At 41.2% G+C, this 26,157-nt stretch overlaps 2 protein-coding genes across 10 annotated transcripts in view; one reads left to right on the forward strand and one right to left on the reverse strand.

Moving 5' to 3' along the window:
* LOC100522267 (ATP-dependent translocase ABCB1-like) overlaps positions 1–5,241 on the forward strand; it is an 83,973-nt gene extending 78,732 nt beyond the window's left edge. Inside the window, 3 exon segments of the mRNA XM_084978263.1 lie at positions 1,279–1,485; positions 4,025–4,171; positions 4,972–5,241. Of these exon segments, the coding sequence (XP_084834389.1) occupies positions 1,279–1,485; positions 4,025–4,171; positions 4,972–5,193 (576 nt within the window). The 3' untranslated portion in view covers positions 5,194–5,241.
* Positions 1–26,157, reverse strand: part of RUNDC3B (RUN domain containing 3B) — a 294,945-nt gene that overhangs the window by 266,956 nt on the left and 1,832 nt on the right. The window lies entirely within an intron of this gene.

Here is a 26,157-nt window from a genome sequence, read left to right on the forward strand (position 1 = left end):
CACTTGTTTCATTAAATGGGTGCATTCCATTCCTCAAAAACCTGATCCTAACAAACAGGTCAGATCAGAAGCATGACCTGCAAACCTAGTATGTGGTCATAGCAGTTAGTTATTTCCAGTGTAGTCATGGCCACTTTTCCTGTGCAAGAGTAATACATAAGGATCAAGATGCGGGGCTATACCCAGGAAATAGAATGCATTTTTATTAGCTTCCTGTGGCTGCGGACACAGGAACAATCACAACATATTCAGTGGAGTAAAAGAACATAATAAGTTCTAGAGGTCAGATAGCTAAAGTAGATCTCTGTTAGCGAAAGTCAAGGTGTCAGCAGGGCTGAGGTCTTTCTGGAGGCTCGAGGGGAGGATTTGCTCTCACCTCTCATAGCGTGTGGCCCCTCCCTCCATCTTCAACACCAGCAATGTTCATAAGTCTTTTTCATATTGTACCACTGCCATATACACATTTCTGCCCCCCTCTTCTGGAGTTAAGGACCCTTATGGTTATGTTGAGTCTACTTGGATCCTTATTTTGAAGTCAGCAGCTGAGTAACTGTAGACCTTAATTCCCTCTTGCTACATGAACAATAGTCACAGGTTTCATGGGTGAGAACATGGATATCTGAGGTGAGGGGGATCATTATTACGCCTACCACAGGCCTATGTCAGCAACCAGGGTTAAAACAGACAAAACACAGGAATTCCCTGGTGGCCTTGAGGTTTAGGATCTGACATTGTTATTGGTGTGGCTCGTTTTCACAGCACTGGTGCAAGTTCAACCCCTGGCCCAGGAACTTTTGTATGCTGCAGGCACAGCCAAAAACAAACAAAAAATAGAAGAAACATGACAGTTCCCCAAGGCCTATGATTATGACCTTATTCAAGGAAACTTGACAATCCAAACTAAAAAACAAGAAATGTCTCAAAATTACTTGGCAATTTTTTTTTCTTTTTTTACTGCCACAACTGCAACATATGAAAGTTCTCAGGCCAGGGGTCAAATTGGAGCTACAGCTTCTGGCCTATGCCACAGCCACGGCAACACTTGATTTGAGCTCTATGACCTACCCTGCAGCATGTGGCAACTCTGGATCCTTAACCCACTGAGCGAGGCCAGGCATCAATCCTGTATCCTCACAGAGACAACCTTGGGTCCTTAACCCACTGGGCCACAAAGGGAGCTCCTCACTTGGCAATTTTAATGTATGGAATAGTAATATTAATTTTGCTGAATTCTGAATGTGCTGGTCCTGAAGTGGCTCTGTGAACGCTTGATTTCAGCTAATTGACGGCAAGGAGATTAAAGAACTGAACGTCCAGTGGCTCCGAGCACACATGGGCATTGTGTCCCAGGAGCCCATCCTGTTTGACTGCAGCATTGCTGAGAACATCGCCTGTGGGGACAACAGCTGGGTCGTGTCTCAGGAGGAGATCGTGCAGGCGGCCAAGGAGGCCAACATCCACCCCTTCATCGAGACACTGCCTGATGTAAGTCTCTCTCAAATGAGGTGCTTAGGAGCCTGTGGCAGCCTCGTCACTGGGCTCTCATGGGTTGGTTCCCAATGGTGAAGAGAAATGGGCAACCAGAACCCACACCCAGCTGTACACGGGCATCTGGCCACACTTCCTGCCCCCACTCGATGTACCTGCTCACCGACTGACTCTCCCTGGGAGCAGCCTGACCCATGTCAGTCCATACATGTGGGAGGCCTTTCCCTCCCAGGCTGAGTGTAGGGCCCACAGAAGCAGGTGTGGCCCTCCCTCCCCATCGCTCTGCCAACCTTCCTTCCTTCCCTCTGCCTCCCTCTGTGGATCAGGCCAGGGAACAGGACCCATGCCAGAAGGAAGGCTCTCTGAGTATGGCTGAGCCATTGGAGTGACCGTGGTGTTGTGTCATCTCTTGCCCTCTTGCGCATTTCGTGGGCCCCAAGTTCTGCTTTTGGGGTGGATCAGTGAAACCTTCCCTGGGCTTTGGTCCCACAGATGCCCTCTGAATTCCTCCTTGGAAATTAGATAAATGGGAACTTTCCCACTCTCACGAGTCCTACAGGTCCAATTTTTTTTTTCCCCATGCCTATGGCATGTGGAAGTTCCTGGGCCAGGGATCAAACCTGCAGCACAGCAGAGACCACGCCAGATCCTTAACCTGCTGGGCCCCCAGGAAACTCCTCATAGATCCTGTGTTTCTGAAGTACATGTAGCCCTCACTTATCCACCCTGCCCCCAGTATTACTAGTTATGTTCTCTACTCTAAGGAAGAGCCCTCTAAAAAATAAAATGCAGTAGCCTCAAACCAGCAGAGAAGTGAAGGATGGCAGTGCCTTATGGCCTCATCCTTCCCAATATTTGCTTTTCTAGAGGCTCTTATTTGGATAACTGATGTCACCCCATCATAGGCCCCAGGAAGAGGATTTGTCCCTCCTTTAACCTTCTAGCCTGATTGTGGATAACTGGCCCTTCGCAAGGCTGGAACATTTTAAGTGTATAACTTTAATCCCCTTTACTAATGACGAAGTCAGTGTTCCCAAAGTCTGGGTGCTGATCAGCACATCGGCATCACCTGGGAACCTGTGAGAATGCAGATTTCCAGGCCCTACCCCACACCTGCTGATCAGAAACTTGAAGGTAGGGGTCTAGCAATCAGTGTTTTATTTACTATTTGGCTGTGCCCATGGCATGCACAATTTCCTGGGCCAGGGACTGAACCTGTGCCACAGCAGTGATCCAAGCCATAGCAGTGACAATGTTGGATCCTTAATGCATTCAGCTACCAGGGAACTCCTAGCAATCTGTGTTTTAGCATCCTGGCTGATGCTGATGCAAGTGAAGTCTGAGAACCACTGGGCTAGGGGTTAACACAGATAAATAGAGTAAGTGTTATCTAGCTTAGATATACACCTTGTGTTAGTCTACCACAGGACCCCAACTCTATGGGCTCTGTCACACAGCACCACTGTAGACACCGTGATTCGTTTCCTCAGTGTCTAGGCATGGAAAATCCTTGAAGTCCTATTTTCTGTCTCAGGGCCCATTTCTTCCCTGGAGTGGTTTGTACTAGGATTTACATCCCACTGCAGGGGCTGGTCTAGTTGCCTCCTCTCAGGGTTACAGCCCTGCCTTTACCTGCCTCACGAGGATCCATATGGTAGCAGTGCAGCCTGGCAGCCCCTGCACGTGCATAGGACATGCTTTGGTGCTCCCTGGCAGCTGCAGTGCTGGGGCGGGCCTATCCTAGGCATCTGCTGACACCTCCCCTCGGCTCCCTCCCTCCCATCTGCAGGTGGAGACCTCTATGATGACTGCTAAAGAACTAGGGTTGCCACAAGCACCAGGTAAACTGGAGTTCCTTCTGTGGCTCAGTGGCTTATCTTTGCAGAGGTCTGGGATCAATCTGCAGCCCTATGCACTGGTAAAGTATCAAGCATTGCCACAGGTGCAGTATAAGTCCCAGCTTTGGCTCATATTTGTTCCCTGGCCTGCAAACTCCATATGCTGTGGTTGTGGCTACACCCCCCAAAAAAGAAAGAAATGGCAAGCAAAAGTAGGCACCCTATATAGATCATGAATTCTAAATTGAAACTCTGGGAATTCCTATTGTGGCTCGGTGGGTTAAAAACCAGACATATTATGGATGAGGATGTAGGTTCGCTCCCTGGCCTCACTCATTGGGTTAAATATCTCATGTTGCCATGAGCTGTGGCATAGGTCGCAGACTCCGCTTGGATCTGGTGAATGCAGAGCTGCGGCTCTGATTTGACCACTAGCCCAGGAACTTCCATAGCTGTGGGTGTGGCCCTAAAAGCATACACACATTTTAAAAAATGCCTCATTTACACTAAAACATAACTTTTAATGCCCAAATGTCTATTTTCAAGAAAAGAGGTCAATTCTGCAATTTAGAGCTTTGTTTTTATTGTTTAATTCTCTATGCACCCGTTCTTAGCTTCTGAACATAAACTTTGTGTTCATGGAATTGGTTAGAACTTCACCAGTTCTACTTTTTATAATAACTAAACCCTCTTTACAGAAATATAACACCAGAGTGGGAGACAAAGGAACGCAGCTCTCTGGGGGCCAGAAACAGCGCATTGCAATAGCTCGTGCCCTTGTCAGACAGCCTCTTATTTTGCTTCTGGATGAAGCTACATCGGCTCTGGATACACAAAGTGAAAAGGTAAGCATTTAAACTGGACACATTCACAATTGAATTAGTTGTCCTTAAAAATGTATGCTTCTGTCTTCCACAGTAGAGAAGAGAACTCAGCCAGATATGTTGACTGTTGCTTTGTGGGGCGGGGGGGGGAGCGCTACACTTTCTGTGGCCATCCTTCAAGAGAATGGTGACGAAGCAAGGCAGATTAGTCTAATGGCACTTGGGCTCCAAAAGACAGCCCTGGATCACTTTGTAGTGACCTAAGAAGCTGCATTCAGGAGGCACAGTCTCATTTCCAGTGGTAGCATCTCCTGAGTCACTATATAAAGAAGTAGAAGCCCAGTGCAGTGTTATAAGCTGATTCTACCCTAAGGTAAATATTTGCAATTGCTTTCAGTTTGAGGAAAAAGTTAGTAGTCTGGTATCTGAAAGACACGCATTCTGAATTTTATCTTCAAAATATCAAAATTCAGGGAAACTGTGTTTGGCCTATGCTCAGGCCTCTTGGATTTACTGTAGGGATAGACCTGAAGGAGGCTGCATGGTCAGCATACTGCTAGAAGCTTTTAAATGACTGGATGGGCTGTATTTACTGTCATAACTTTGAGAAGAAATAACTCCTGCTGGAGATTAATCCAAACGAGAATTCGGTATTCTGAAATGACAGAACCCTTGCTTTGTAGAATCTATCCATATCCACTGACACTACTGTTCAAGAAGCACTTACTGTTGCAGAAATGAATTGTGAGGATTGTGATGGAGGAGGAATTAAAGGGAGAGTATTATTATGATTGGAGTCAATTTATGTGATAATTGAACAGGTTGTCCAAGAAGCCCTGGACAAAGCCAGAGAAGGCTGCACCTGCATCGTGATCGCTCACCGCCTGTCCACTATCCAGAACACAGACTTGATCGTGGTGATTCAGAACGGCAAAGTCCGGGAGCATGGCACACACCAGCAGCTACTGGCACAGAAAGGCATCTATTTCTCCATGGTCAGCGTCCAGGCTGGAGCAAAGCGTTCATCAACTGTGACCATATGAGTTGTTAAAATTGTCTAACATTTGTGTTAAAATATGGTATTTAGGAGTTCCCTTTGTGGCTCAGCAGTAACGAACCAGACTACTATCCATGAAGATAGGGGTTCAATCCTTGACCTCATTCAGTGGGTTAAGGATCCAGTCAGTGTTGTGGTGAGCTGCCATGTAGGTTGCAGACTCATCTTGAATCTGGTGTTGCTGTGCCTATGGCACAGGCCTGCAGCTGAAGTTCTGATTGGATCCCTAGCCTGGGAACTTCCATATGCCACAGGTGTGGCCCTGAAAAAAAAATAAAGATTTTTTCAAATATGGCATTTAATAAAAATTTTAAAAGTGAACACACTGGAAAAACTAGGTACAGTTACTTGTTTAACATTTTCTGCTACCACTGAAGATCATTCCACCAAATTTAGAATCTTTATAGAATTTGAAGGAACAAAAAGAAGTATCACTAAATGGAATAAGATAACGGCTTTAATTGCATTATAAAATTTATAGAATTAAAAGTGATTTTTTTAAAGGTGTAAATTTTTATTTATATTTTCTTTTTTCAGACTGTAACTGATTACCTTCTAAAAGATTATAGAAGTAGCAAAAAGTACTGAATGTTTGAATAAAGTGCCCGTAATAAAACTAAACTTTTATATGACTCAAGTCATCTTGTCTAAAATGCATGTGAATATATCCTCTCCCACTTGGATTAGTGAAGATCATTTCTGCACCAGAAGACTTCTTTAGATGTTTCCATTGTGGCTCAGCAGTAATGAACCCAACTAGTATCCATGAGGACATGTGTTTGGTCCCTGGCTTCACTTGGTGGCTTAAGGATCCGGCACTGCCAAGAGCTGCGGGCAGTATAGGTCACTGTGCTGTCGCTGTGTATGTGTAGGTTGGCAGCCACAGCTCCAATCTGACCCCTATCCTGGGAACTTCCATATGCCTTGTGCATGGCCCTAAAAACAAACAAACAAATAACAACAACAACAAAAAACCAGACTTCTTTAAAAACTCCTGTTATTTTGTCTTTTTAGAGCCACAACTGCAACATATGGAAGTTCCCAGAGTAGAGATCAAATTGGAGCTGAACCTGCTGGCCCACACGCACACACCATAGCAATGCCAGATCCCAGCTGCATCTGCGACCTATACCACAATTCACTGCAAAGCCAGATCTTCAATCCACTGAGTGAGGCCATGGATTAAACCTGCATCCTCATGGATACCAGTCAGGTTCGTTATTGCTGAGAACTCCAAACACATTAATGGGAACTCCAAACACATTAATTTTTGTGGGAATGCTTAAACAGTATAATAATCCCTATGATACATGCCTTTTCATATTGGGTCCTACAAAACCATCTGGTTTCATTCTTCTTGGACTAGATCCTGCTGATTCTTCCATTTCACATTTTGCCAGCTATCAAACCAACTACACAGATCAATACAAGATTTTAGGGGCAGAGGTAAGACAGGATGGGCATTTATGAAGCATATACCCTGATGTATATTGACTATTTTGCATTGCTCTTATAAGAGGCCCTTATAGGATTTTAATATTTTTTTGCACTTTAAAAAATATAGTTATTTTTCTGTTGTGATAATGAATCACTTTCCCCAGAACGTGGTGTCTTACAAAGTTGATCCCTCTGGTGGCAGATGTTTAAAATGTGCCATAAGTTTAAATACATCATCAGGAAAACATGATGAAAAAGGAAAATGGCATCAAAAAATAATACTGTGACTACAAAAAGACAAGCCAAAAAGCACTATAAACATTATTGAAAGTCACAGACTGGGAGAAGTATTTGTTGTGTTTATTATAAACAGTTGGTATCCTTAATATATAAAGAAATTTAAAAGGAAAAAAATATCATGACCTCCAAGGAAAAATAGACAAAGGACATGGTCCAGTTGAAATGGAGTTTTAACTAAAGAACAACCCCCCCCTTGACTAAGAAGGCAGCTACAAGCCTTTCCAGCTGTGCTCATCACTATGCCACCCTTCTTGTAATAATTTAACAACTGTGCGCTCTCTGTCCAAGCCAGCAGCCCTGCTAATCAGGTACCCAGCATTGCTTATAAGTTCTGCTTCTGTAACCTTGCTTGCTCAGTTTCTTAGGGAGGAACACTGTCTGCTTGGGGATGGGGGAGGTCTGGGATGCTTACATGGGAAAATCAAGACCTTATAGTGTATAAAAGTTACTGAGAACAAAGACCTGGTGCTCAGACTCTGGACGTGACTCCTCTGAGCCCGCACCGGTGCTGAATAAACCTTGCTTTTCCATATCTCCGAATGCTGTTTGTCTCCTTCCATTGCCACAGTTTTTGCGGTTTCCGCAACACAGTAATGCCCAAAGAAGAAACACATAATAAGGAAAACACGCACTCTCAAAAAAATGCAGATTAAAAGCAACAAACATTTGAGGAGTAACACCAGCTTCATGGCAGAATGAGACATCCCTTGTTCTGCCTCAAGAACTGTGGTTTGGAATGCAACCATAGACAAAGGAACCTTTTAGGGAGCTGGAGGGCCCAGTACCACATGCCAAGGGACCTGAGAAGAGTTTTGCTTCTCTGTGGGTCGGCCTTGGTCCAGGAGGCCCTGGAAAATACTATCTCAGAAAATCACCTACCCATCAGAGAGCCTTTGTACAAGTCCAGGTTTCCAGAAGAAAATTTCTAGGATAACTGTACAGCAAAAACCTACAAGTTTGGATGCATTGGGAGGGTGTGAGGAACAGTTTGACCTGAGATACACCATTCTTACGCCAAGGTGACACAGCTTAGGGCCAAGAGAGATTTCATCCTGTGATTGCTTCCTGGTGAAGTGAGAGCTTGTGACTGACACCTGGCTTCCCTATCTGTGTGGGAGGATGCCAAAGAAGCTCATTTCTCTCTCCCCATCCACAGTATTGAATATGAGCTACATGACTGGGAGGTAGGAAGAGATGGAGAATGGCAGATAGCTCTCGGTGAGAGCATTAAAGGGACACAGATCCTTCTAACGACATTCAAGAAGCTTGCCCTCAAGCTTTTGGGAATGCCTCACCTGCAGATCCCTCTAGCTGGCCCATGGGCATTCGCAATGCTCAGTATGCCTCATCCCCACACATCCCCTGCCCCTGTCGCCAGCCCTCTGTGTGTACTCCCAGTAGCAGTGGCAAGAGCAAGATCTGGAAGATGGCTAGTGAGCGCATACAGAAGGCTGGTCTGAATCTGTGCGTCAGGGAGAGACCATGAACTTGAGCTTTAGCACCACCTTTGACAAAACAAAAGGAAAGCAGCCAATACATGGCCTGGTTCATTGCAGGATCAAGAGAAGGCATATAAGCTTAAGAATTCTACCACAAGAGGGAGCAGGAGGTGTGGATCACCTGTATCCAGAGAAGGTCTGAGAAAGCCTTGGAATCACTAGCAGAGCTGATGGCAGATACTTCTGTCCTAAAGCCAGTTAATAAAGATGGGAAGGGGTGACTTCAGAAGGGAAGACAGCAATGGAAAACTTCAAGGAACATGAAAAATCAAGGAAACATGACACCACCAAAGGGTCACAATCTTCCAGTAACCAACCCAAGACATGAAGATCCGTGATGTACCTGAAAAAGAGATCAAAAATAGTTTTTAAAAAACTCAATGAGTTACAAGCCAACACAGAAAAACAATTCAACAAAATCAGATAAACAATACAAAACAAAATGAGAAATTTAACAGGGATAGAAAATATTAAAAGGAACCAAATTCTGAAGCTAAAGAATACAGTCAATGAAATGAAAAGAATAATCAAGAGACTCAGGAGCAGAATAAGTCACAAGATGAAAAGCAAGAACTTTGAAATTACCCAGTCAAGGTAATTGAACGAAGAAGAGAGAATGGAAAAGAGTGAAGAAAGCCCATGTGATTTATGGAATACTGTCCAAAGAATGAATTTGTGTATTATTGGCATTCTGGAAGGAGAAGAAAGGACAGAAAGCTTATTTAAAGAAATAGTGGCTGAGAATTTGTAAAATGTGGGGAAAGATTAGATCTTTAAGTTCATTAAGCTTGTAGGTCACCCAATAAAATCAACTTAAGAGAGAGCATCTCCAATGCACATTATAATAAAACTGTCAAATTTTAAAACAAAGAATCTTAAAAGCTTCAAGAGAGAAAAAGAATTTTTAACTTTCAAGAGAACCCCCATAATGCTATCACTGGATTTCTCAGCAGAAACCTTGCAGGCCAGAAGTGTGGAAAGAAAAAAACCCTCCCAATCAAGACTATTCTGTCCAAGGGAGTTCCCTTCGTGGTACAGTGGAAATGAATCTGACTAGAATCCATGAGGAGGCAGGTTCGATCCCTGGCCTTGCTCAGTAGGTTGGGGATCTGGCACTGCCATGTGCTGTGGTGTAGGTTGCAGACATGGCTCAGATCCCAGATTGCTGTGGCTGTGGTGTAGGCCAAGGGCTACAGCTCCAAATCGACCACTAGCCTGGGAACTTCCATATGCCATGGGTGTGGCCCTAAAAAGAAAACAAACAAACAAAAGAATACTCTGTCCAGCAAAGCTGTCCATCAGAAATGAAGGAAGGAGAAAGACTTTCCCGGACAAACAAAAGCTGACGGAATTCATCACCACTAGACCTACCTTACAAGAAATGCTGAAAGGAGTTCTTCAAGCAAAAATGAAATGATGCTAATTAGTAACATGACAATATATGAAAAATGTATAGTAAAGCTAAGTGTACAGTCAAAATGAGAATACTCTGATGCCATAGTATGGTGCTGTATTAAATGTTACAGGACAGGGAGTTCCCATTGTGGCTCAGAGGTAATGAACCTGACTAGTATCAATGAGGACACCAAGCAAGGATTTGATAGCTGGCCTTGCTCAGTGGGTTAAGGATCCAGTGTTGTCATTACTTGCAGTGTAGGTTGCAGACTCGGCTTGGATCTGATGTTGTTGTGGCTGTGGCGAAGACTGTGGCTACAGCTCCAATATAGTCCCTAGCCTGGGAACTTCCATATGCCCAGGGTGCAGACCTAAAAAGAAAAAAATAAACAAATAAATAAAAATAAATTAAATGCTATAGGGCACTATAAAGATTAAAGGACAAGAGTATTAATAACTATAGCTACAATGTATTAATACACAGAATACAAAAGAAATTATGATATCAAAAACATAAAAGGGGGAGTAAAAGGTTAGAGGTTTTATATTCAAGTTGTTATGAATATAAAATAAACCATTATATCTGTAAGATGATTTATGTAAGCCTCAGAATAACCACAAAGCAAAAACCTACAGTAGATTCACAAAAGATAAGGAGAGAGGAATCAAAGGATGTCATTATGGAAAATAATCAATTTATAAAGGAAGGCAGTGAGAGAGAAAGTAAGGAATAAGTGAACTACAAAATAGCCAGAAAGCAATGAATAAGACAGCAGTAGTCAGTCTTTATCTATTAATAATTACTATAAGGATAAAAATTGATTAAAATCTCCAATTGAAAGACGCAGAGTGGCTGGATGGTGAACAAAACAAGACCCAACTATATGCTGCCTACAAGAGACTCACTTTAAGGACACACACAGGCCCAATGGGAAGGGAGAGAAAAAGATATTCCATGCAAGTAGAAACCAAAAGACATCAGAGCTAGCTATACTTATATCAAACAAAATCAACTTAAAGCCAAAAACGATAACAAGAGACAAAGAAGGTCATTATACAATGATGTGGGGGGTCAATTCAACAAGAAGATATCACGCTGGGAAAATATATGCACCCAACATTGAAGCAACTAAATATATTAAGTAAATACTAAGAGATTTGAAGTGAGAAATAAACAATAATACTATAATTGTAGGGGACTTTCAACAATAAATAAATCAGCCAGACACAAAGTTAACAAAGAAAGGTAGAATTTTAACTATACTTTACGCCAAATGGATTAACAGAAGTGGAGAGAAGAGTCCATTCAATAGCAGCAGAATATAGTCTTCCTAAGTACACATGTAAAATTCTCCAGGGCAGATCATATGATAGGTCACAAAACAAGTATTAGTAAATTTAAGAAGATTGAAATGATACCATGTATCTTTTCCAAGAACAATGATAGAAACCTGTAACCAATAACAGAAAGAAAGCTGGAAAATTCTCAATAATATGGAAATTAACACACTCCTGAATAACCAATGGGTTAAGAAATCAAAGGGGAAGCTTATGTGTCTTGAAACAAATGAGGATGGAAACACAACATATCAAACTCCATGAGATGTGGCAAAAGATGTTCTAGGAGGGAAGTTTATGGAGATAAATGCCTACATTGAGAAACAAGAAAGACTTCAAACAAGTTAACTTTATATCTCAAGAAACTAGAGAAAGGAAAACTAAGACCAAAGTTAGCATCAGAAAGAAATAATGAAGATCAGAACAGAAACAAAAAAAAACAGAGACCAGAAAAACAATAGAAAGAACAATGAAAACAGGAACTTTGTTTTTTGGGGTTTCTTTTTGAAAAGGTAAGCAAAATTGCCAAAACTTTAGCTAGAAAGAAAAACAGAGAAGACTCAAACTCAGAAATCAAAGAAGAGGAGTTATCAGTGTGGCTCAGTGGTTAACGAACCTGACTAGTATCCATGAGAATGCGAGTTCGATCCCTGGCCTCGCTCAGTGGGTTAAATACTTGGCACTGCCATGAGTGGTACTGTAGGTCACAAATGTGGCTTGGATCCTGCGCTGCTGTGGCCAACAGCTACAGCTCTGATTTGACCCCTAGCCTGGCAATGTCCATGTGCCTCAGGAGCGGCTTTAAAAGCCAAAAAAAAAAAAAAAAAAAATCAAAGAGGAGAAATTACAACTGATGCCACAGAAATAGAAAGGTTTATAAGAGACTATAAACAGTTATACACCAACAAATTGGATAACCTGCAATAAACTGACAAATTCCTAGAAACATACCATAGCAAGACCGAATCATGAACAAATAAAAAGTCTGAATAAACCAGTAATGAGTAAGATTAAATCGGTAATCCAGAACCTCACGACAAAGAGAAACCCAGGACCAGATGGTTTCACTGGTGAATTCTACCAAGTATTTAAAGAAGTGACACCAATCCTCAGACTCTTCCAAAAAAACTGAAGGGGACAGAACACTTTCATTTAATGAGGCCAGCATTGTCCTGAAGCTGTATAAGAACATTGTAAGAAAACTACAGACCCATATCTTTGATGAATATTGATGAAAAAATTCTCAAAAAAATACTACCAGAGTGAATTAAACAGCACATTACAAGGATCATACAGCATGATCAAGGGGGGTTTTATCCCTGGGATACCAGGATAGTTCAACATATGCAAACCAATCCATTTATTAATAAATTTTATTAAATAAAATTAATAAAATGAAAAATTAGATCATCTAAATAGATGCAGAAAAGAATTTGACAGTGTACAACATCCTTTCAAGATGAAAACCCTCAACAAATTAGTTATAGAGGGAACATATCCTAACACAATAACAGCCAAATATTGTAAGCCTACAGCTAACATCATACTCATTGTCAAAACGTTGAAAGCTTTTCCTCTAAGATCAGGAACAAGATAAGAGTCCCTACTCCAGACTCGTAGTCAGCATAATACTGGGCATTCTCACCAGAGCAATTAGACAAAAAGAATGAAGTAAAAAAGCATCCAAATCAGAAGGAAAGAAAAACTACCTTTGCAGATGACACAATCATATATAAAAATCCTAGAGATTCTACCAAAAAATATGTCTTTCTCTGCCTGGCTTTTTTCACTTAGCATAATGCCTTCCAGGTCCATCCACACTGCCACAAATGGCAGGATTTCATTCTTTGGATGGCTGAACAATATCCCATTGTATGTAAATACCACATATTTTTTCTTATTTTTTTCTTTTTGCTGCAGCATCTGTGGCATATGGAAATTCCTGGGCTAAGGTTCAAATCTGAGTTGTAGCTGCCAGCCTACACCACAACCACAGCAATGCCGATTCCAAGCCACATGTGTGACCTACATCACAGCTTGTGGCAACACTGGATACTTAACCCACTGAGAGAGGCCAGGGATCAAACTCCCATCCTCAAGGATACTAATGCCAGGTTCTTATCCCTCTGAGCCACAATGGAAACTTGTATACAACATATCCTTTTTCCATTCATTCTTTGATGGTACTTAGATTGTTTCCATATCTTGGTTATTGTGAATAACCTTGTAGTGAACAGGTAGTGCTGATTTTGTTTCCTTCATATAAATACCCAGAAGTGGAATTGCTGGATCACATGATAGTTCTATTTTGAAATTTTGAGTAACCTCCACACTGTTTTTTATAATGTTAAGCCACCAAATTTGTGGTAACTGGTTATAGTAGCCTCAAATCAGGGAAGCTACACAAGACCCTTTTATCTTACCTTTTTTTTTAAATATGGTAATGAAGCTCTGAGATGGGATAGTGAGAACAGAGAAGAGTGGGTAGCTATAAGAAACATTCATAGTGTAGCTTTGAAAGGTGGAGGAGGGAAAAACTGGCTAGGAAAGTGCTGTGACATTGATGGAGATGAGGAGCTCTCTTAGGAGGAAGGTGATTTGTTCATGGGCTTGAAGGTGACATCAGAATAGAAGGTGTTTAGAAGTGTGGCCCTTGGGTACTAACTAAAAACAGATGGGTACCACTGTGTGCTGTCTGCCTAAGTTCAACTTTGTTATTTTCCTAGGTTCATCCTAGGATTACTCAGCTCTAGCCAACTCTAAACAATAATGGTGACTTGTCCACCAGAATCAACTTCTGAATTTAGGCCCAAATGCGTTTCTATCTGTTTCCTGACACACAAAGCAGGGACCTTTGTTCCTAGGTCTCAATAATAAGAAGTCTTTTGATTCATTTTTCTTACTCATCTCCATTTCAGATGCTTTCTTCTAATGAACATTTTGACAAAAGGACTCTTTGCATCACTTTGTCACTTTGTTCTTCTGTCTGGCAAAGTTCTTAGGTTACACTGGAGGTTCATTAAGTGTCTGTTCTTTTGCCAAATTTTTTTTGTACCTAGTATGTACCTTCATCTGGGTCAGTTTTGTTTTATCAAAAATTAACTCCTGGGAAGTTCCTGTGTGGCACAGCAGGAGAAGGATCTGGCATTGCCAAAACTGCAACATGAATTTCATCCCTGGCCAGGGAACTTCCACATGCCACCATTGTAGCACACTCCCCCAAACCCCCAAAAAAAAGAAAAAGGAGGAAAAAAAAGTCACATGTTAATGTAAGCTATATGAAGAGTATTCTTATCTAAGACTATATAGTTTTACATAAAAAATAGGTGAACCCATCATTACCATAAGACCTGTGACCCAGCATTACCCATTCTAGCAAATAAAAGGGAAAGCCTTATGCAAACTGTGTCCATTATTAGTAAAAGAAAAAACGTTTTTAAAAAATTTATTGGTAAGTCAACTATACGTTAATAAAAAATTAAAGTAAAAATAAATGTGGCAATGTATAAAATTGGAGAAAAAAGAAATTAGCATAGTTTGGTAATAGTATTGCACAATTATTGCAACTTCTGTGAGTCTATAATTATTTAACAACAAAAGGCTAAAAAAGAAATAGGAGAACCTGATGGTGAAACTTAAATATTTACTGCCCTTGAAGTGGTAATCATTTGGGCTAGAATCTGAAAAATGAGGAATTACCCCGGAAGTAATGTGAGTAGGGGTCAGACCTGCCATAGGGATGAAGGGACAGCATTTCAGGTAGAGGAAACCCCCTGTTCAAAAGCATGTTGAAGGATAAAGAGAAGGATGTTGTGGTTGGAGCTGGCTGAGCAAGGCAGAGAGTGGCATGGGGCTGTGCCCCCCCCTTTGTCTGGGAGCCCTGCCTGACAAAATGGAGCTTGGGGGTGCTTTAGGCTGAGGACCAGATCCTCAACTATGATTACCCCTCCCTCTCAGAACTCAGCCACCATGCCATAAGCAGTAGCTCAAGGTACATGGGGAGGCCACATGCCTTGACCCAGCAGAGCCCCCGTGCCCACAGCCAGTATCAAGTACCAGTGAGTGTGTGGGAATCTTAGACTTCCAGCCCAGTAAGATCTTCAGATGACTGCAGCCCCAGCCAGCATCTAACTGCACCTCATGCAGTGAGAACCACCCAATGGAGCCCCATCAATCTATAGAACTATAAGGGATCATAGAAACCATTATTTTAAAACAACTGATAACTAGAATGAGTAGTAATTCTAGGTGCAGAGCCTATAAAGGACTTTCACTTCCCTAACTCTTGATCTTCACCAATATCTCCTAGGCTATAATATCTTGGTGGGCATCTGGTTCACCAATGTACTCCAACACTTCCAGCCATACTTTGCACATTGAAACTCCTCAGTAAAGGGAGTTCCCGTTGTGACTCAGTGGGTTGAGTACCCAACTAGTATCCATGAAGTTGAGGGTCACTCCCTGGCCCCACTTGCTGGGTTAAAGATCCAGCGTTGCTGTGAGCTCAGATGTAGGTTGCAGACTCGGCTTGGATCTGGCATTGCTGTTGCTGTGGTATAGGCTGGCAGGTGCAGCTCAGCCTGGGAACTTACCATGTTGCAGGTGCGGCCCTTAAAAAAAAAACCATGAGCTTCCAATAAAAATGTTTGTTAAATGAAAAAACAAAACATTTGCTGCTCTTAAAGAAAGATTAGGAGTTCCCGTCATGGCTCAGTGGTTAATGAATCCGACTAGGAACCATGAGGTTGTGGGTTTGATCCCTGTCCTCGCTCAATGGTTTAGGGATCTGGCTTTGCAGTGAGCTGTGGTGTAGGTCGCAAACATGGCTCAGATCCTGCGTTGCTGTGGCTGTGGTGTAGGCCGGCAGCTACAGCTCTGATTGGACCCCTAGCCTGGGAACCTCCATATGCTGTGAGTACAGCCCTAGAAAAGACAAAAAAAAAAAAATTTTTTTTAGGAGCATCTTCAGTAACAGTAGTCCTTTGTCCTACGTACAACTGCTAACAGCAAGGTGAAAGACCTCTGCCCTTGGAGTTGGGGAAATCAGAATAGCAAAGAGAAAAGCAAGAATGCTTACAGATATGTGCAAGAGGCAAAGATACATGATGAAATATTTTCACTTGGACTCTTAAAAAAGCCAGTTTTGGTCATAAGGGAAACGGACCTTTGAACTAGAAACTGAACATTTTTGCTTTCTCCAGTGGGCAGCTACAGTTAAATGTTTTCCCCTCTCACTGACTGTTTCTTGTTGCATGAAATCCCAAGATTCCCCAGTCAGAAAACCTGGGTTTCTGTTCTGGCTGCCTATTTGTTACACAGATAAGTCTTTGGGCAAGTTACTTATTTTCTATAAGCCCTTATTTCCTTGTTGGAAGTTAAGGGATTTCAGTAGGCACCTCACTGGATTACTTGATCACTAAATATAATAAGGTATTTAGGGCAATACTCAATGGATGGAATATAGCAAAAAATAAAAATAAAAATAAAAAAATGTTGAGGGAGTTCCCTTTGTGGTTCAGCAGTTAACAAACAGGACTAGGATCCATGAGGATATGGGTTTGATCCCTGGCCTCACTCAGTGGGTTAAGGATCCAGAATCACTGTGAGCTGTGGTATAGGTCACAGACGTGGCTTGGATTCTGAGCTGCTGTGGTTGTGGCACAGCTCAGCAGCTATAGCTTGGATTAGACCCCTAGACTGGGAACTTCCATATGCAGAGGGCTCAGCCCTAAAAAGTGAAAAAAAAAAAAAAAAAAAAAGGTTGGTTGACTTCACTTCCTATGTTTCTTGCTCTTCAAGGCCACCAATTCTCTCACATGAAAAGCAAGTTCTGTTTTGTATTCTTTCCTCTCTCAGCAATTTTCTTAAAGTGCCTACAGACTAGAATACTAGGAATACCAATGACAAGACAAAGAGCTCACATTTTAAGGAGACAAGAAATGAGTTTAGTGATGTGTATAGGTGCCATGACGCAAGATTTCTTGGGAAACTTGGAAAGAAGAGAGCCACTCCTGGGAGTGCCCTAAGGGTTATAAAAGCTTTCTGGCTGAGTCCATATTGTGGCTCAAAGGATTAAGAACCCAAAGCTCCCTCTATGAGGATGCAGGTGCAATCCCTGGCCCCCCTCAGAGGGTTAAGAATCACTTGGAGTTCCCGTCGTGGCTCAGTGATTAACGAATCCGACTAGGAACCATGAGGTTTCGGGTTCGATCCCTGGCCTTGCTCAGTGGGTTAAGGATCCGGCGTTGCTGTGAGCCGGCCGGTGTAGGCTGCAGACGCGGCTCGCATCCCGAGTTGCTGTGGCTCTGGCGTAGGCTGGTGGCTACAGCTCCAATTCAGCCCCTAGCCTGGGAACCTCCAGATGCTGCAGGAGGGGCCTAGGAAATGGCAAAAAAAAAAAAAAAAAAAAAAAAAAAAAAAAAAAAGACACACACACACAAAGAATCACACTGCTGTGAACAGCAGTGTAAGCTGCAGATGCAGCTTGGATCTGGCATTGCTGTGGCTGTTTCATAGGCCACTATCTGTAGCTCTGATTAGACTCCTAGCCTGGGGACTTCCATGTGCTGTGGGTGCAGAGGAGAAAAAGAAAACAGAAGAATATTTTCATTACTTTGGAGAAGACCAGTTTCATAAGCAAGTCATAATAAACACTAACCATGAAAAACATTTATCAACTAGTTTTCAATCATGAACTTCTAATCATCAAAATATACTACAAAGAGAATGATAAATCAAGACACCAAATGGGAAAAAATATTTGCATTACGTATATTCTGTATACAAATGTACAGAAACCTACTCATCAGTCAGACATCCCTAGTGATAAATGACTTGAATTTGCATTTCACAAAACACCTCCAAATGGCCAACAGATTTATGGAAAGGTGCTTAACATCAGTAGACATCTGAAAATACAAATTACCTCAATCCACCATGTGACACCCCATCAAACACATTAGAAGAGCAAAAGTGAAGACAGAAAAATTTCAAGTGGTTGGTGAGGATATGGAGCAACTGGAATTCTTACACAGTTGACCCCTGAGCAACATAGGTTTGAACTGCACAGGCCCATATATATGCAGATTTTTTTCACTAAATACACAGTATTACACAATCACTGGTTGGTTGAATCTGAGGATGCAGAACTGCAGATACAGAGGGGCCACTGTGGTTACATGCAGATTTTTGACTACACCGAGGGTCAGCTCTCTTAACCCCCGAATTGTTCTAGGGTCAACTATACACTGCTCACTGATACAATGCCTTTGGAAAACTGTTGTATCCATTGAAGCTGAACATATGCATGCCATGTGACCCAGGAACTCCACACCTACACACATATCTGACAGAAATATGTACCTATAGTCACCAAAATACATATTCATGAATATTTGATTAGTAACAATCAAAAAGTAAAAACAACTCCAATGTCCATTAGGTAGAGTGGGTAAATTGTGGCATATTTACGTAATGGAAAAAAATACAGCAATGAAAATTAAACTACAGCTATGTGCAACAAAAAGGGTGAATCTCACAAACATAATGTTGAGCAAATTAAGCTAGGTGGAAAAAAGTACATATTGTATTATTTCATTCATTGCAAATTCAAAAAGAGGCAAAACTAAACCACAGTGTTGAAGGCTAGGAGAATGGTTCTCCTAATGAGGGTAGTAACTGAAAGAGGGTACGGGAGAAGTTTCTGGGTATTTGGGTAGTGTTCATTATTATTATTATTGTTACTCTAGAATTTTTTTTATCTTAAAACTGGAAGTCTGTACCTTTTGATCACTTTCACTCTTTTGCTAACTTCCCATCCCTTTCCTCTGGCAACCACCCATCTGTTTCCTGGGTCTATGGATATGGTATTTTTAACATTCCACATATAAATGAGATCAAAGAGTATTTGTCTTCTTCTACCTGACTTTTTTCATGTCGAATCATGTCCTCAAGGTCCATCCATGCTGTGGCAAATGGCAGAATTTCCTTTTTAAGGGCTGAATAATATTTCATTGCATATGTACATATTTTCTTTATTCATTCATCAACTGATGGAGACTTAGGTTGTTTCCATGTCTTAACTACTGCAAATAATGCTGCAATGCACATGGGGGTGAAAATACCTCTGTAAGATAATGATTTCCTTTCCTTTGGCTAAGACTCTTTTTTATGGCCCTCACTGGCAGCATATGGAAGTTCCCAGATGCTAGCCTACGGCACAGCTACAGACATGCCAGATCCGAGCCACGTCTGCGACCTACACCACAGCTCAAGGCAATGCCAGATCCTCACTGTGTGAGGCCAAGAATCAAACCCCAGGTCCTAGCAGGATTTGTTTCCACTGTACCACAATGGGAATTCCCAAGACTCTTTTTCCTAACCTGGGTGCTAGTTACAATGTTGTTCTCATTGCAAAAAATCCACGATAAGAACTCCCTTGTGGTGCACTGGGTTAAGGATCCAGCTTTATCATTCAGCAGCTAGGCTTGCTGCTGTGCCACAGGTTTGATCCCTGCCCTGGGAATTTATGTATGCCGTGGGCTCAGCCAAAATAAAAAATTTACTAGATACTTATGCTCTATTTTTCTATGTGTATATTCTGAGTCAATAAAAATTTATACGAAAAATCGAAGAAAAGTGTAGGTAGAAATAAGGCTAAATATATTACCATGATGTACTAGGTATGCTGTAGAGGTTGACTGCAAAGTTGCCATTAAGATTTTTTAATTATTTAATTAACTTATTTTTTTAAGGCTACATCCACAGCATATGGAAGTTCCTAGGCCAGGGGACGAATAGGATCTGCAGCTGCTGACCCACACCACAGCCATAGCAATGCCAGATCTAAATCACATCTTCGACCTACACCACAGCTTATGGGAACGCCAGATCCTTAACCCACTAAGTGGGTCCAGAGATCAAACCCACATCCTCATGGATACTAGTTGGGTTCACTCCTGCTGAGCCAAAGGGAACTCCAAATTTAAGATTTTTAATAGCTGTATGAACAAAAGAGAAGATGTCAGTTACACACTCATTTGTATCCAGCAGATATAAATAAATCAACTGCCTAAAGATACAGTTCTTGGCACTAAAAATTAAGAGACAGCTATTTCTTTTCTTTTCTTTTTTTGGCTGCCCCAAGGCATATGGAGGTCTCCGGCCAGACATCAGATCCTTAAGCCACCATACCAGGCCACAGAACGAACCTATGTCCCAGCACTCCCAAGACGCTGGCGATCCTGTTGTGCCAGGGCAGGAGCTCAAAGACAGATATTTCTTCCCCGCCCTCCCCCCCCCCTTTTTTTTGTCTTTTTTTAGGGCTGTACACACTGCATGTGGAGGCTCCCAGGCTAGGGGTCGAATCCGGAGCTGTAGCTGCTGGCTTAGGCCACAGCCACAGCAATCCAAGATCAGAGCTGCATCTTCGACCTATACCACAGCTCGCATCAACACCAGATCCTTAACCCACTGAGCAAGGCTAGGGATTTAACCTGCATCTTCTTGGATACTAGTTAGATTCATTTCTACTGAGCCATGACGGGAACTCCAAGATAGATGTTTCTTATAAAAATCTTCATAGGCGTTCCCATTGAGGCTCAAACAAACCCGACTAGGATCCATGAAGATTAGGGTTTGATCCCCGGCCTGGCTCAGTGGGTTAAGGATCTGGCATTACTGTGCACTGCAGTGTAGGTCACAGATGTGGCTCCGAACCAACATTGCTATGGCTGTGACTGTGGCCAACAGCCGTAGCTCCGATTCGACTCCTAGCCTGGGAACTTCTGTGTGCCCCAGGCGCAGCCCTAAAAAGAAAAAAAATCTTCCCAGAGAGAAGACACTTTTGGATATAATAAACAATGTTCCTGGAAAACATCAAGAGTCAAGATGATCCTCTGTGATTGCTCCTTGTGCTGCACCTCAATGTAGGCTGATGGGATCTTATCAACGCACAACAGGGGAAAAAAAACTGGGGATAGGAGAGTGTGAAGCCATGCAGTCACACATCCAGCTGCTCTGGGATGATCTGGACTGACCCAGAGATACATTTTATAAATATGTAAGACTGAATACAATAGTAGATAAGCTTCACATATTCCCCTTGGATATCCTATTTCCTAACTGAGTTCTGATATTCATCAATCAGCAGTGAAGTTCAGATAATACCCTTTAGTAAATGCTCAGGGAGTAGCTATTCTCTGTTGTAAGCTGAAGTGAACCCAGCTTAGATAGGGGAAGAGATAATGACCTTTTGTGAGTGCTGAGGAGCCTATCTCTGAACAGTAACTGAAAAGATAATCATCCCACCTCCACTGTGAACACCTACTATTAAGGCTCTAAGAATCTTTAGAAATGACCCTGAACTCCTCCAAAGCAACACAGTGTAAGTCCCAACCCAAAGTTCAGCTATATATAGTACAACTAAAAGAGCTTTTGTCAAAAATATAATTATGATAGGCAAGATAGGAACAGCCTTAAAATGCATTCATTCTTAAACAAACAGTAACAAGTAAGTTACTGAATTTGAATTTATTTAAAGGATTAAATCACCAATAATATTTAGTAACATTTTACATATATATCTGCATTTTACCCACCCATTCAAGCATAGGAATAAATTCTTTTTTTTCTATCTAGCAACCAGAATGTTGCAAAGTTCAGAATACTACAGTTCACTCACTTAACTCAGGCCTCTCAGTGACATTTTTTTTTTTAAATTGTTATCCCTCCCCTCCCCCCCCCTTTTTTACTGTTATTTCCCCCTTTTTTAATTAATTAATTAATTAATTTATTTTTTGGTCTTTTTGCTATTTCTTGGGCCCTTTTTTTTTGTCTTTTTTTTTTTTTTGGTCCACACTAGTGGCATATGGAAATTCCCAGGTCAGGGATGGAATCCCAGAGGAAGCTGCAACCTACTTCACAGCTGTGATAATGCTGGATTCTTAACCCACTGTGGCACAGTAAGACATCCTGGTTTTTTTTGTTTGTTTGCTTTTGTTTTTTTAACACACGATACATTTACTTATCTGCTTTCCGAGTTCACACTCATTAAAATGAGCAAGTCAGGATTGGAAGCACAAAGAAATGAATTGATAGAAACAGAGTTGTAAGAAATAACAGCTAACTTGGTAGGAAGAGACAGCAAATGCAAAAGCAGACCAAGAACTCCAAACACTGCCATCTTCTGGGGCCCTGTAGCAAACAGCTCTAGGTGCCTAAATAGTCTCCAAAGGCAGCCAGTACCCAGGGCATAGTTATAGATACAGATCCAGAGTTAGCTCATCATCAATAAGGATTATATTATACTATGTAGTCTTTTTAAATAAGGTAAGGAAATGTACAGTCTTTTTTTAAAAAAATAATTAATCCAAAATGTTTAAAATATTGTCTACTGTGGTTTAAATTTGAACACTTACATTATTAGCTTCAGTTACACAGAAGATTGCATTGCACAATAAATGCTGAGTAGAGCACTGCAGCTAGTAGAATTTTAAGCTTGACTCAAACATTAGTTACATGAAAAATATGAGCACTTCATTCCCCAAGTACACCGAAAAACTGAGGTGCTATTGTTATTTGAAGTAACATTCAAGTTATAAAATACTATCTTGGAAGTTCCCATTGTGGTTCTTTGGTAACAAATCTAACTGGTATCCACGAGGACGGGCATTCAATCCCTGGCCTCACTCAGTGTGTTAACGATCGGGTGTGGCCACAAGCTTCGGTGTATGTTGCAGAGGCGGCTCAGATCTGGTGTTACTGTGCTGTTGTATAGGCTGACAGCTGTAGTTCTATATCTACCCCTAGCCTGCGAACTTCCAAATGATGCACCTCTGGCCCTTAAAAAAACAAACAAAGAAACAAAAAAAAGCTTGACCTATAGAAAATTAAGAACAACTATGTAAGTGTTATTATATACATATTTTTTTTTTTTTGTCTTTTTGCTATTTCTTTGGGCCGCTCCCGCGGCATATGGAGGTTCCCAGGCTAGGGGTTGAATCAGAGCTGTAGCCACTGGCCTACGCCAGAGCCAGAGCAACACGGGATCCGAGCGCCGGATCGTTAACCCACTGAGCAAGGGCAGGGACCGAACCCGCAACCTCATGGTTCCTAGTCGGGTTTGTTGACCACTGCGCCATGATGGGAACTCCTGTAAATGTTATTAAAAGTACTTTAATTTGGGGAGTTCTCATTGTGACACAGCAGAAACAAACCTGACTAGTATCTGCAAGGATGAGGGTTCGATCTCTGGCCTCCCTCAGTGGGTTAAGGATCCTGCCTTGCCATGAACTGTGGTGTAGGTCACAGATGCAGCTCGGATCCCACATTGCTGTGGCTGTGGTATAGGCTGGCAGCTGTAGCTCTGAGTCAACCCCTAGCCTGAGAACTTCCATATGCCACAGGTTAGGCCTAAAAAGCAAAAAAAAAAAAAAAAAAAAAGGGCTTTAATTTTGAAAATCATTTGTCTCCACTGTGCTTATTAGTTCATCATATGGTCTCCTAAAATCAATCATTGTTCCTTTCCATTCATAAGACAGGTAAATTATGACCTTGTGTGGGGAGTTTCTCTTAAAGCATTAGCTTAAAAGGTTAACAAATGTGGAGTTCCCATTGTGGCTCAGTGGTTAACGAATCCAACTAGGAACCATGAGGTTTCGGGTTCAATCCCTGGCCTTGCTCAGTGGGTTAAGGATTTGGCGCTGCCATGAGCTGTGGTGTAGGTCACAGGCACACCTCATATTTGGCATTGCTGTGGCTCTGGCATAGGCCAGCGGCCATAGCTCCAATTAGACCCCTAGCCTGGGAACCTCCATATGCTGCAGGAGCGGCCCTAGAAAAGCAAAAAGACAAAATAAAATAAAATAAAAGGTTAACAAATGTTATTTTTAAGTGTTTATGCATATGTAGAGATTTAAACTACATTTTAATTTATTTTTTTAATAAACTAATGTGAACCCACAGAAACAGGATTTATATGTTTATTCTCCCTGTCAACAGAACTATAGTCAAAGGAATATGTAAGCTTTACAAAAAACTATAAAATATAAAACTTTGAAATAATAGCAAAAATGACTAAGATCTGATTTTCTATGAAAATGCACATTACAAAAATCCTGAAGGGCTTTAACAAATTAATTTTTCTAGATGGCAAAGAATATGCAGGGAGAATACTAGTTGTACACAGAACCAAAGTCTATGAATACTCTGGAGTTGAGTGTGGAATATTTAGAGACTTCAAATTACTTACTCTCTCTCTGATACAATCTGTAAGAAATATCAAACAGTTTGCATATTCTGAGGTAAGTACCATTCAAGTGTTTTTAATCTACAAGATTTAGATGTTCACTTTTTAAAAAAACCTGATAAAACTATTACACACACAATAATAACCAAAATTCAATTCCTGACTACCCTACCTAATCAAACAACTCACTTCCAAAGTTCAAACTATAACAATGTTGTTCTTGTATAAGGTGTTTTTACACCTAATGAATTCTGTAGTTATCCAATAAGGTCTTAAACCTACACTGAGAGTATGACTAAATTGTTTAAGGGGTAATGAAAAGTATTACTGTGTAAGCATTAATAGATATATTAGTACAATAGACAAGGAAGCAATCTAAATGTCCATCAACAGAAGAATGGATAAAGAAGATGTGGTATGTATATACAATGGAATATCACTCAGCCATTAAAAAGAACAAAATTATGTCATTTACAGCTACATGGATATACCTAGAGATTATCATACTAAGTGAAGACAGACAAAAACAAGTATGAGATCATTAATATGTGCAAGCTAATAAAATATGATACAACTTCTTTACAAAACAGACTCAAAGATTTCAAACCAGGAGTTCCCTGGTGGTTCAGCAGGTTAAGAATACAACTCTGTCACTGCTGTGGCTCTGGTTCGGTTCCTAGTCTGGGAACTTCCACATGCTCAGGGCATGGCCAAAAAAAAAGTCTCCTCCAAGATTTTGAAATCAAAGGAGAAACTATGAGTGGGGAAGGATAAATTAGGAAGTTGCAATTAACATATACACACTAAATATATAAAGTAGATAAGTAACAAGGACCTACTACATACCAAAGGGAAATCTACTAAATACTCCTTAAGAACTTACATGGGAAAAGAATCTGAAAAAGAATGGATGTATTTACATGTATAACAGATTCCTTTTGCTGTACACCTAAAATAATCCAATTGCGTAAGTCAACTATACCTGAATTTTTTAATTAAAAACCCAGATACATTAGAATAATAGTTAAGGGGTGGGGAGTTTGTTTAATTCGGTTTGGCTTTCTATATTGTTCCATTTCCCCCCCCCAGAATATCAGTAGAGAATCACACTACAGAAAGGCACAGCTTAAAATGTTTTGTTCACAGAGAAAAATGCACATGCCTCCTCTAGCTACCATTAAACATCTATCTACCACTACCCTACTCATATTTGGAGACACTAAAAACCAAATACAAACCCAATCTGCTTCAAGACTACAACTAGTTTTAGAACTACTATTGAAGGTTACCCATGATCTAGTCCAAGATTACTTTACAAACTGGAAAACAGGAAGGTTGGATGGCTTCTTAAAGGATACTCAATTAATGACAAAGTAAACTTAGAACTCAACTATATTTCCACTAAGCCAGTTTCTTCCCAACTTAAATATCAAATCACATTTGATCTGCCATATGAAAATTAAAAAATAAATTCATTAAGAAACATGAGTGAGAAACCCAGGGTTTAGTAACAGCAAAAGAGAAAAGGGACAGAAATACATAACCACTGATCTGTTCGTTTTGCTGAATGTGAGGTGGGGATATTAAAAACATCCAAATGTTAGGTAGGAGAGGATAGGGACTCTGACCCAGGTGACTCCCAACAGGCCATTTATTGTTATCAAAAACAGGACACCTGCAATCAAACAATGAAGACCCATACAGATACCAGAGGAATGCTTTTCAGAGCATCTAC

Source organism: Sus scrofa, chromosome 9 (assembly GCF_054392235.1).
Source record: "Sus scrofa isolate SSC_HxYL_T2T_F1_AM1 chromosome 9, Sscrofa_HxYL_maternal_Yorkshire_Landrace_v2.0, whole genome shotgun sequence".
NCBI lineage: Eukaryota > Metazoa > Chordata > Mammalia > Artiodactyla > Suidae > Sus > Sus scrofa.